Raw genomic sequence first — 13,020 nt, 5'->3', positions numbered from 1 at the left:
CCCAATAACTCAGTGTCCTCCTCAGCCCCAAACAGTCTTCAGGTTCACTCCGGTCAAATGATCAAAGACTCCTTGCAGTCCCCAAAGAAACGCAGAAAAACACTTCTTCAAACTGTGTTTCACTTTCTGTCATCTATGTTGTGTTGTCTGTTACTGTTCCGTCCTTGTCGCCTCCTTTATTATTCTGTGTGTCTTGTGTATGATGAGATGTTGTTCTGCTTTGTTTTTATATCTCGCTGTAATACTGTGTTCAACCGTGTTGGATCTTGACTAACCCTCTTGTTTCAAGAGGATCACAATGGAAATAAGTCCCAGACTTTATTGTGTGTTATCCTCCATGATTTATCTCATGTGCATGTATGGCTTTTTCCAAGTTGTGTGTGCTTGTTTTTTAATGGTTGAATTAATAAATTAAAGTATCTTCAAACCTCACCTAATGTATTTAGTTCTTTCACTAAAGCTTTTTTCTTTGAATGGTTTCTCTGTAAAGAGCATTGGGATTTACGTCTGGAAATGAAAAGCGCTCTACAAAATGTAATGTATTATTATAGGAAAGAGTCAAGTGGTAGGGTACGGGAGGTAGGGGTGAGGGGCTCAGGTGGAGAGTGAGGAACAGGTAAAATGGTAGGGCATTGTGGGTAGGGGTGAGGGGCTCAGGTGGAGTGTGAGGAACATGTAAAATGGTAGGGCATTGCGGGTAGGGGTGAGGGGCTCAGGTGGAGTGTGAGGAACAGGTAAAATGGTAGGGCATTGTGGGTAGGGGTGAAGGGCTCAGGTGGAGTGTGAGGAACAGGTAAAATGGTAGGGCATTGTGGGTAGGGGTGAGGGGCTCAGGTGGAGTGTGAGGAACAGGTAAAACAATAAACCACAGTACTTTCAGATGTACCGTACCTGTAGTGAGAGGTGAGCATGTTCGCCAACAAAAAGGTTATTAAAATCCTAAATGTGACAAAGATAAACAAAAATCTAAATCAATTGATATTGAGGGTTAAGTGCAAAAAATATCAATATGAAATATCTTGTAAAATATTTCACATAATACATTGTTGGAACAAGGAATCTACTGAAATCAGAGAATATTTCATGATCATTTGTTTGACTCAACAGTTCACCTGCTGTTAAGAGCTGAAGAAAGCACTTTGATTTGAGGAAAATTACAAAAAACTAGCCTGTTACTCTCATACGCCACCTAGTGGATGCATACACTCATTACACATCCCTTTACCCTGAGCTGTAATCTAACACCCCATTCAAATCACTGGTTATCTCCTATAAGGACGGAAGGCAGAGTAACAAGCTCCCAGAAGTTTCCTTCTTCCAGTGCTTCAAGCAAGTGGGATATGGGGAAATTCTGGGAATTCCTGGAGGATTGGGTTGGGGCTGGGGTTAGGCGAGGAGGACTGGGTTGGGGCTGGGGTTAGGCGAGGAGGATTGGGTTGGGGCTGGGGTTAGGCGAGGAGGACTGGGTTGGGGCTGGGGTTAGGCGAGGAGGACTGGGTTGGGGCTGGGGTTAGAAACTGCCAGGTAGAGAATTCAGGGGAGATGAGTCTTGGAGAATCAGGTGGGGCTGGGGTTAGGAGGACAGACGGAAAGTAAGGAAACTGGACTAGGGGATGTTTGAAACTGCCAAGCTGCTGTCAGTCAGAGTCCACCGATCCTCCGGTAGCTGTCTGCATGTGCGGCCCTCTGTTCTGGCATTGCAGCACCCTGGAGAGAGAAAGGCAGGTACACTTCACCAGGGCTCACCCCTCCATCCAGGCCTCTAGTCTTTTAACCTTCAAGGCGTAGCTCGGCTTTAGGTGTGCAATCTGAGCACCAACCCCCACCAGAATAGAAAGTGACAGACATGGTGGCGGCAGGGTAGCCTAGTGGTTAGAGCGTTGGGCTAGTAACCGAAAGGTTGCAAGTTCAAATCCCCGAGCTGACACGGTACAAATCTGTCGTTCTGCCCCTGAACAAGGCAGTTAACCCACTGTTCCTAGGCCGTCATTGAAAATAAGAGTTTGTTCTGAACTGACTTGCCTAGTTAAATAAAGGTTAAATGTAAGTCGCTCTGGATAAGAGCGTCTGCTAAATGACTTAAATGTAAATGTAAACGATGGTGAATCTAGAGAAAACACAACCAAACCCAGAATGTACAACTCTTCCACACACTATGCCTGTCCCAGACAACAACAAAATAATCTTGGTCGACGAGGGTCGTCCTGTTCTTACGAACAATCTATTGGTCGAAATGTTTAAACTGACACACACCCTATGTGTTGGAATCAAATCAACTACATATGCAGTGAGCTTGTCTGATACTTTAAGCACACCGTTCGATCACACAAATGGACTCGAGCCCGATGGTCACACTGGTAAAAAAAAAAGTGACAGCGAGTGCACACGGTCTCTCCTCCCTACTGCAGAGAAAAGGCACCACTGCACAGTATTATTGCGCTGTCCATTCAGAAGCTGCCACATCATTACAGCCATTTAGTTTCTTACTTGTTACTGACTGAAATGTTCTGTTACTGAAATCCCTCATTTGTTAAGGGGGGGGGGGGCATAAAAAGAGGATACAGGAGGAAGTGTTGTGTGATCAAGTAAAAAGGGGGTACAGGAGGAAGTGTTGTGTGATCAAGTAAAAAGGGGGTACAGGAGGAAGTGTTGTGTGATCAAGTAAAAAGGGGGTACAGGAGGAAGTGTTGTGTGATCAAGTAAAAAGAGGATGCAGGAGGAAGTGTTGTGTGATCAAGTAAAAAGAGGGTACAGGAGGAAGTGTTGTGTGATCAAGTAAAAAGCAGGTACAGGAGGAAGTGTTGTGTGATCAAGTAAAAAGCGGGTACAGGAGGAAGTGTTGTGTGATCAAGTATAAAGAGGATGCAGGAGGAAGTGTTGTGTGATCAAGTAAAAAGAGGGTACAGGAGGAAGTGTTGTGTGATCAAGTATAAAGAGGATACAGGAGGAAGTGTTGTGTGATCAAGTATAAAGAGGATACAGGAGGAAGTGTTGTGTGATCAAGTAAAAAGCAGGTACAGGAGGAAGTGTTGTGTGATCAAGTAAAAAGCGGGTACAGGAGGAAGTGTTGTGTGATCAAGTATAAAGAGGATGCAAGAGGAAGTGTTGTGTGATCAAGTAAAGAGAGGATACAGGAGGAAGTGTTGTGTGATCAAGTATAAAGAGGATGCAGGAGGAAGTGTTGTGTGATCAAGTAAAAAGAGGGTACAGGAGGAAGTGTTGTGTGATCAAGTATAAAGAGGATGCAGGAGGAAGTGTTGTGTGATCAAGTATAAAGAGGATGCAGGAGGAAGTGTTGTGTGATCAAGTAAAAAGAGGGTACAGGAGGAAGTGTTGTGTGATCAAGTATAAAGAGGATACAGGAGGAAGTGTTGTGTGATCAAGTATAAAGAGGATGCAGGAGGAAGTGTTGTGTGATCAAGTAAAAAGAGGATACAGGAGGAAGTGTTGTGTGATCAAGTAAAAAGAAGGTACAGGAGGAAGTGTTGTGTGATCAAGTAAAAAGAGGATACAGGAGGAAGTGTTGTGTGATCAAGTAAAAAGCGGGTACAGGAGGAAGTGTTGTGTGATCAAGTAAAAAGAGGGTACAGGAGGAAGTGTTGTGTGATCAAGTAAAAAGCGGGTACAGGAGGAAGTGTTGTGTGATCAAGTAAAAAGCGGGTACAGGAGGAAGTGTTGTGTGATCAAGTAAAAAGCAGGTACAGGAGGAAGTGTTGTGTGATCAAGTAAAAAGCGGGTACAAGAGGAAGTGTTGTGTGAGTATTTGTGTGCCAAACAGTTGCTGTTAGATTACAATATTTTCTCTGACCATTTGGAACAGTGTAAACACTAAATAAGTGTACGAGAGAGAACTTGGTTCTATTTGTGACGCTTGACGCGATGCAAGTCCCGCCTCTACAATCTCATTGGTTTTCAGCAGCATATACCCACGTGGGTGATTGAACCGAGGTCCACACTCCAACCTGCGTTTCCTCATTGCGTCCGGTGTGGGTGAACAAACTCAACACTCGTGCGATGGCGGACGCGCGAGCGGTCTGGGCAGCATGTTAGACTATTGATTCAAGACCAAATTAAAATTCTCTCTCCTCAATTTTCTTAGACAATTCGGCTAAGGGCTGTTTCCTCGTTTCCGCTGCTGCTGCCTCCTCCGCATTGTTCTCAATCCCAACATGCAGCTTAACATAGCAACATAGGGAAAGGCGCCAATTTTACGACGCACTGAATATTATGTTCCAGAAACACGGACAGCGAGAGGGAGAGAGCACATTTGTCATAAAATAATATTTATCAGCGTTGCGTCATTATTTTTTTAACATAATATAACCATATTCAATTTCTTAGAGTGATGGACTGTACCATCCCAGTGGCCTTTGCAATGGATTATTCCACTGAGACAGACAGGTGTTTTGTGCACCATGATAACAAAAATATATTGCGACTGCTCGACTAAAGAATCTCGGTTGACCAACAGCCTATCGACCAAACAATCGACCAGTCGACTAAATGGGGTCAGCCCTACTACAAAACACACACACACTACAAAACACACACACACACACGTGAGAGAGCATGAAGATGGCAAGGCAGTGGGTGTGGTGATGAAACCAGGACAAAATGTCTCCGCTACAGAACCCCGCAAAAAAAAGAGGCATTTCAATTCTCACTTCTATTTTCAAACATTTATATTCCCCAAAGTGAAAATGGAGGGACATTTTGTAAGGTGTCTGTGGTTCAGGCCCCATAATAATAATAATATAATCAAGGTGTCTGTGGTTCAGGTCCTATAATAATAATAATATAATCAAGGTGTCTGTGGTTCAGGTCCTATAATAATAATAATAATATAACCAAGGTGTCTGTGGTTCAGCTCCTATAATAATAATAATATAACCAAGGTGTCTGTGGTTCAGGTCCTATAATAATAATAATATAATCAAGGTGTCTGTGGTTCAGGTCCTATAATAATAATAATAATAATAATATAATCAAGGTGTCTGTGGTTCAGCTCCTATAATAATAATATAATCAAGGTGTCTGTGGTTCAGCTCCTATAATAATAATAATAATAATAATAATAATAATAATAATAATATAATCAAGGCGTCTGTGGTTCAGGTCCCATAATAATAATAATATAATTAAGGTGTCTGTGGTTCAGGTCCCATCGGAGTGTAATCAAGGCAGATCAGAAGAGTCAGGTATTCCCATAATCAATAGGATATGATGCAGAGCTGTAGAATGGACAGTGTATGAAGTGTGATAGTAGCAGAAAATAGCTGTTGAACACAGTGAGGGTGATGATACTGTATACTAAGTGCTAGATTGTTAAGCACCAGATATGCCAGCTGCATTGATCGATTCAAAGAACAAGAAGAAGGAGATCTGAGGATATATTTCCAGCTACAGGATGTGCTGAGCCCGCTACAGGGTGTGCTGAGCCCGCTACAGGGTGTGCTGAGCCCGCTACAGGGTGTGCTGAGCCCGCTACAGGGTGTGCTGAGCCCGCTACAGGGTGTGCTGAGCCCGCTACAGGGTGTGCTTAGCCCGCTACAGGGTGTGCTTAGCCCGCTACAGGGTGTGATTAGCCCGCTACAGGATGTGATTAGCCCGCTACAGGATGTGATTAGCACCGCTACAGGATGTGATTAGCACCGCTACAGGATGTGATTAGCACCGCTACAGGATGTGATTAGCACCGCTACAGGATGTGATTAGCCCGCTACAGGATGTGATTAGCCCGCTACAGGATGTGATTAGCCCGCTACAGGATGTGATTAGCCCGCTACAGGATGTGATTAGCCCGCTACAGGATGTGATTAGCCCGCTACAGGATGTGATTAGCCCGCTACAGGATGTGATTAGCCCGCTACAGGATGTGATTAGCCCGCTACAGGATGTGATTAGCCCGCTACAGGATGTGATTAGCCCGCTACAGGATGTGATTAGCCCGCTACAGGATGTGATTAGCCCGCTACAGGATGTGATTAGCCCGCTACAGGATGTGATTAGCCCGCTACAGGATGTGATTAGCCCGCTACAGGATGTGATTAGCCCGCTACAGGATGTGATTAGCCCGCTACAGGATGTGATTAGCCCGCTACAGGATGTGATTAGCCCGCTACAGGATGTGATGGGTAGCCCTGAGCTCTCCTACCTGCATGTTCTCTGGGTTGTGGTCGTTCTCGCAGTGTTGTCCTCTCCACTCACCAGGCATCCTACGAGGGGAGGGGGGCAGCAGACCACCCAGCTGGGCCTGGAGAGACAAGGCTGATTGTTAGGAGGAAGAGAAAGAGGGAAAGAGAGAAAGAGAAAGAGAAAAAGGAGAAGGAGGAGAGAGAGTCAGGAAAGACACGGAGGATTTGATAGGATCTCATTAGCCGATGCCAACCAACTAATGTGGGTCCGACACATTACGAAAAAGACATTAGACAAGACTTACCAATTTACATACATTTAAAAACATTAACATGGAGTGTGTGCACGCACCTATCATGTCAGTATATACACACAAACACAGGGGAGAGGCATTGTGTGTGGTGAGGTGTTGCTTTATTTGCTTTTTGAAAGTAGGTTTGATGTTCACTTGCGCTATATAAGATGGGAGTTCACATACACTCATGGCTCTGTATGTTTCATGAATTTTTTCTGGACCTGGGAACTGTGCAAAGACCCCTGGTGGCATGTCTGGTGGAGTACGTCTGCATCAGCGCTGTAATTAAGTTGACGACGCAAACAAAATTTGGGATTCCCCACACATGAATGTTTCTTATAAAAACAAGAAGTGACAGTTTTTCCTCAACTTGTTCACCAGCCGTTCATTACCAGATTCAGCTGAGGTGTAGAATGTAAGGAATGATTTGTACTAAATACAATGCTCTTAGTTTTAGAGATGTTCAGGACCAGTTTATTACTGGCCACCCATTCCAAAACACTCTTTGTTAAGGGTTTCAGTGAATTAATTAGCTGTGGTTGCTGACGCGTATATGGTTGAATCACCAGCATACATGGACACACATGCTTTGTTTAATGCCAGTGGCAGGTCATTGGTAAAAATAGAAAAGAGAAAGGGGCCTAGAGCTGCCCTGCGGTACACCACACTTTACATGTTTGACAGAGAAGCTTCCATTACAGAAAACCCTTTGAGTTCTATTAGATAGATAGCTCTGAATCCACGATTTGTCAGAGGATGAAAAGCCATAACACATACGTTAACAGGTTATGGCAATGGCAATAATATCAAATGGCGGCACTGAAATGTAACAGTACAGCTCCCCCAATCTTCTTATTACCAACTTCTTTCAGACAATAAAATCAGTCATTGTGACACAGCACAGTTACAAATAGACGGTCTTCAGAGATAGATGGGAGGGGATGAGGGTAGCTGAAGGATGGGATTAAAACATTTTTTTTAAATACATTGTTTCCGTGAAATATATGTAGTATGTATAAGTGTTGTTGTCGTCGATTAAATTACTCCAACTACGGGAGGGATGGTAGGGGAACATAAAAATATATTTAAAAGAGATCTATTTACACACAGCACCAGTCAAAAGTTGAATCACCTACTCATTCCTGGGTTTCTTTATTTTTACTATTTTCTACATTGTAGAATAATAGTGAAGACATCAAAACTATGACATAACACACATGGAATGATGTGGTAACCAAGAAAGTGTTAAATCTAACTAAAAGTCAATGTGGAATTTCTTTCCTTCTTAATGCGTTTGAGCCAATCAGTTGTATTGTGACAAGGTAGCGGTGGGTTACAGAAGATAGCTCTGTTTGGTAAAAGACCAAGTCCATATTTTGGCAAGAACATCTCAAATAAGCAAAGAGAAACAACAGTCCATCATTACTTGGGCTCCCGAGTGGCGCAGCGATCTAAGGCACTGCATCTCAGTGCTAGAGGTGTCACTACAGACCCTGGTTCGATTTTTTTATTTTTTTTATTTAACCTTTATTTAACCAGGTAGGCAAATTGAGAACACGTTCTCATTTACAATTGCGACCTGGCCAAGATAAAGCAAAGCAGTTCGACACATACAACAACACATAGTTACACATGGAGTAAAAACAAACATATAGTCAATAATACAGTGAAAAAAAATAAGTCTATATACAATGTGAGCAAGTGAGGTGAGATAAGGGAGGGGAAGGCAAACAGATATATGTATAAATAAATAAAAATATAAAAAGGCCATGGAGGCGAAGTGAGTACAACACAGCAAGTAAAATAAAAACTAAAAAAACACTGGAATGGTTGGTTTGCATTGGAAGAAAGTGCAAAGTAGAGACAGAAATAATGGGGTGCAAAGGAGCAAAATAAATTAATAAATAAATACAGTAGGTAAAGAGGTAGTTGTTTGGGCTAAATTGTAGATGGGTTATGTACAGGTGCAGTAATCTATGAGCTGCTCTGACAGCTGGTGCTTAAAGCTAGTGAGGGAGATAGGTGTTTCCAGTTTCAGAGATTTTTGTAGTTCGTTCCAGTCATTGGCAGCAGAGAACTGGAAGGAGAGGCGTCCAAAGGAAGAATTGGTTTTGGGGGTGACTAGAGAGATATACCTGCTGGAGCACGTGCTACAGGTAGGTGCTGCTATGGTGACCAGCGAGCTGAGATAAGGGGGGACTTTACCTAGCAGGGTCTTGTAGATGACCTGGAACCAGTGGGTTTGGCGACGAGTATGAAGCGAGGGCCAGCCAACGAGAGTGTACAGGTCGCAGTGGTGGGTAGTATATGGGGCTTTGGTGACAAAACGGATGGCACTGTGATAGACTGCATCCAATTTATTGAGTAGGGTTTTGGAGGCTATTTTGTAAATGACATCACCGAAGTCGAGGATTGGTAGGATGGTCAGTTTTACAAGGGTATGTTTGGCAGCATGAGTAAAGGATGCTTTGTTGCGGAATAGGAAGCCAATTCTAGATTTGACTTTGGATTGGAGATGTTTGATGTGGGTCTGGAAGGAGAGTTTACAGTCTAACCAGACACCTAGGTATTTGTAGTTGTCCACATATTCTAAGTCAGATCCGTCCAAAGTAGTGATGTTGGACAGGCGGGCAGGAGCAGGCAGCGATCGGTTGAAGAGCATGCATTTGGTTTTACTTGTATTTAAGAGCAGTTGGAGGCCACGGAAGGAGAGTTGTATGGCATTGAAGCTCGCCTGGAGGGTTGTTAACACAGTGTCAAAAGAAGGGCCAGAAGTATACAGAATAGTGTCGTCTGCGTAGAGGTGGATCAGAGAATCACCAGCAGCAAGAGCGACATCATTGATGTAAACAGAGAAGAGAGTCGGTCCAAGAATTGAACCCTGTGGCACCCCCATAGAGACTGCCAGAGGCCCGGACAACAGACCCTCCGATTTGACACACTGAACTCTATCAGAGAAGTAGTTGGTGAACCAGGCGAGGCAATCATTAGAGAAACCAAGGCTGTCGAGTCTGCCAATGAGGATGTGGTGATTGACAGAGTCAAAAGCCTTGGCCAGGTCAATGAATACGGCTGCACAGTATTGTTTCCTATCGATGGCAGTTACGATATCGTTTATGACCTTGAGCGTGGCTGAGGTGCACCCATGACCAGCTCTGAAACCAGATTGCATAGCGGAGAAGGTGTGGTGTGATTCGAAATGGTCGGTAATCTGTTTGTTGACTTGGCTTTCGAAGACCTTAGAAAGGCAGGGTAGGATAGATATAGGTCTGTAGCAGTTAGGGTCAAGGGTGTCCCCCCCTTTGAAGAGGGGGATAACCGCAGCTGCTTTCCAATCTTTGGGGATCTCAGACGACACGAAAGAGAGGTTGAAGAGGCTAGTAATAGGGGTGGCAACAATTTCAGCAGATAGTTTTAGAAAGAAAGGGTCCAGATTATCTAGCCCGGCTGATTTGTAAGGGTCCAGATTCCAAGCTGTAACACAACCGGCCGTGATTGGGAGTCCCATAGGGCAGCGCACAATTGGCCCAGCGTCGTCCAAGTTTGGGTTTGGCTAATTAGAGTTACCAGCCTCAGAAATTGCAGCCCAAATAAATGTGTCAGAGTTCAAGTAACAAACACATCTCAACATCAACTGTTCAGAGGAGACTGCATGAATCAGCCCTTCATGGTCGAATTGCTGCAAAAAAAAACACTACTAAAAAGGACACAAATAAGAAGAAAAGACTAGCTTGGGCCAAGAAAGAAACACATGCTGGAGGAAATCTGTACTTTTCGTCTGATGAGTCCAAATTTGAGATTTTTGTTTCCAACCGCCGTGTCTTTGTAAGACGCAGAGAAGGTGAACGGGTGATCTCTGCAGGCGTGGTTCTCACCGTGAAGCATGGAGGAGAAGGTGTTGTGATGGTGTTGGGGTGCTTGCTGGTGACACTGTCTGATTTATTTAGAATTCAAGGCACACTTCACCAGCATGGCTACCACAGCATTCTGCAGCGATACGCCATCCCATCTATCACTTGTTTTTGAACAGGACAATGACCCAACACACATCCAGGCTGTGTAAGGGCTATTTGACCAAGAAGGAGAGTGATGGAGTGCTGCATCAGATGGAAGACCTGGCCTCCACAATCACCCGACCTCAACCCAATTGAGATGGTTTGGGATGAGTTGGACCGCAGAGTGAAGGAAAATCAGCGCCCAGCATATGTGGGAAGTCTTAAGACTTTTGGAAAAGCATTCCAAGTGAAGCTGGTTGAGAGAATGCCAAGAGCGTGCAAAGCTGTCATCAAGGCCAAGGATGGCTACTTTGATGAATCAAAAATAAATGTTGATTTGTTTAACACTTTTTTGGTTACTACATGATTCCATATGTGTTGTTTCATAGTGTTGATGTCGTCACTATTATTCTACAATGTAGAAAATAGTAAAAACAATGAAAAACCCTTGAATGAGTAGGTGTCCAAAATTGACTGGTACTGTATATATGGGGGATGGGAAAAGCAAGACAATTACATTGTCTATTTTGAATCGTTTACAGAGAAATAGCATTGTATTTGGTCAAACATTTTTTACCAACAGTTTGCTAATGACCTGGTAGCAAGTTTATAGGTCTGCTGATAAACCTGTAAAGGCCGCTTTACCACTCTTGGGTAATGGAATTACTTTGGCTTCCCTCCAGGTCTGAGGACAAAGACTTTCCTATAGGCTCAGATTAAAATTATGACAGATAGGAGTGGCTATAGAGTCAGCTAACATTCTCAGTAGCTTTCCATCGAAGTTGTCGATGCCAGGAGGTTTGTCATTATTGATCGATAACAATTTTTCCACCTCTCCCACACTAACTTCACAAAAACAGACGTAAATGTTTTCAAAATATATATTAAACATTTTTTTTATAAAAATATCACATTTACATTTAAACTGAAATATTACATTTTACATAAGTATTCAGACCCTCTACTCAGTACTTTGTTAAAGCAACTTTGGCAGCGATTACAGCCTAGAGTCTTCTTGGGACGCAACAAACTTGGCACACCTGTATTTGGGGAGTTTCTCCCATTCTTTTCTGCAGATTCTCTCAAGCTCTGTCAGGTTGGATGGGGAGCGTCGCTGCACAGCTATTTTCAGGTCTCTCCAGAGATGTTCGATTGGGTTCAAATCCGGGCTCTGGTTGAGCCACTCCTGCGTTGTCTTGGCTGTGTGGTTAGGGTCGTTGTCCTGTTGGAAAGGTGAACCTTCGCCCCAGTCGGAGGTCCTGAGCGCTCTGGAGCAGGACTTCATTAAGGATCTCTGTAATTCTCTCATGGTCTGAGAGTCCTTTAGGTGCCTTTTGGCAAACTCCAAGCGTACCGTCGTGTGCCTTTTACTGAGGAGTGGCTTCCGTCTGGCCACTCTACCAAAAAGGCCTGATTGGTGGAGTGCTGCAGAGATGATCGTCGTTCTGGAAGGTTCTCCCATCGCCACAGAAGAACTCTGGAGCCCTGACAGAGTGACAATCTGATTATTTTTCACCTCCCTGACCAAGGCCCTTCTCCTCCGATTGCTCAGTTTGACCAGGCGGCCAGCTCTAGGAAGAGTCTTGGTGGTTCCAAACTTCTTCCATTTAAGAATGATGAAGGCCCCTGTGTTCTTGGGGACCTTCAATGATGTAGAATTTTTTTGATGTCCTTCCCCAGATCTTTGCATCAACACAATCCTCTGAGCTCTACGGACAATTCCTTCAACCTCATGGCTTGGTTTTGCTTTGACATGCACCGTCAACTGTGGGACCTTATATATATAGACCTTATCCTTTCCAAATCATGTCCAATTAAATTAATTTACCACAGATGGACTCCAATCAAGTTGTAGAAACATCAAGGATGACCAATGGAAACAGGACGCGCTAGGGCTCAATGTCCAGTCTCATAGCAAAGGGTCAGAATACTAATGTAAATAAGGTATTTGTTTTAAAATGTTTTATAAATATGCAACATTTTCTAAAAACTGTTTTTACTTTGTCATTATGGGCTATTGCGTGTAGCTTTTTGTATTTAATCCATTTTAGAATAAGACTAACGTAACAAAATGTGGAAAAAGGGAAGGGGTCTGAATACTTTCTGAATGCACTGTATAAACCCTATCGTATGTTAGTAAATTATTTATTTCATGACCTTTATTTCTAAGTCTACATATATTAATTTGGGCTATTTTCAGCCCTTTCCTGGGTAGCTTATCAGAGATGGACAATATGGAAAAGAGCAAACAAAGCAAGAGGAGAAAAAGACAAACAGTTGGTGTGTGTTTGTGCTGCGGGGTTGAACCCATGAACCCATAGGCTTGACTCTCTCATCCCTTCCAGGCTTCTGGGAGGGAGGGTGGACAATGTTCCTGTCGTAGAGGATGTAAGCAAATGTCCCCACGCGCTCAGGCAGCTTTCATGGCTGGGATAAGTTTTGTTTTTCTTCTGGCGCACAGCGTACGTTCCGCTTACGTTGTCGTCTCTTTCCAGAACAGCCTACCTTGTCCTTGAACCTCATGAACCTGACCACTATCTGCCTGGGCCTGTCACCTGGGCCGGTGGTGGGTTTTCCAGTCCTGTGGGTGCGCTC

General features: G+C 43.7%; 1 protein-coding gene across 2 annotated transcripts in view; it reads right to left on the bottom strand.

Annotated features, from left to right (window-relative positions):
- Nucleotides 1–863: 863 nt before the first annotated feature.
- LOC129813248 (ninein-like) overlaps nt 864–13,020 on the bottom strand; it is a 54,592-nt gene continuing 42,435 nt past the window's right edge. For both annotated transcript variants that reach the window (XM_055865547.1, XM_055865548.1), the window contains 2 exons: nt 6,155–6,253; nt 864–1,707 (listed from right to left, as the gene is read on the bottom strand). In XM_055865547.1, the coding sequence (XP_055721522.1) occupies nt 1,642–1,707; nt 6,155–6,253 (165 nt within the window). In that variant the 3' untranslated portion in view covers nt 864–1,641. The remainder of the gene's footprint in view (nt 1,708–6,154; nt 6,254–13,020) is intronic.

This window comes from Salvelinus fontinalis, chromosome 16 (genome assembly GCF_029448725.1).
Source record: "Salvelinus fontinalis isolate EN_2023a chromosome 16, ASM2944872v1, whole genome shotgun sequence".
Classification (NCBI taxonomy): domain Eukaryota; kingdom Metazoa; phylum Chordata; class Actinopteri; order Salmoniformes; family Salmonidae; genus Salvelinus; species Salvelinus fontinalis.
Note: the sequence above shows the minus strand (reverse complement) of the source record. Positions and strands in the feature narration are given on the sequence as shown.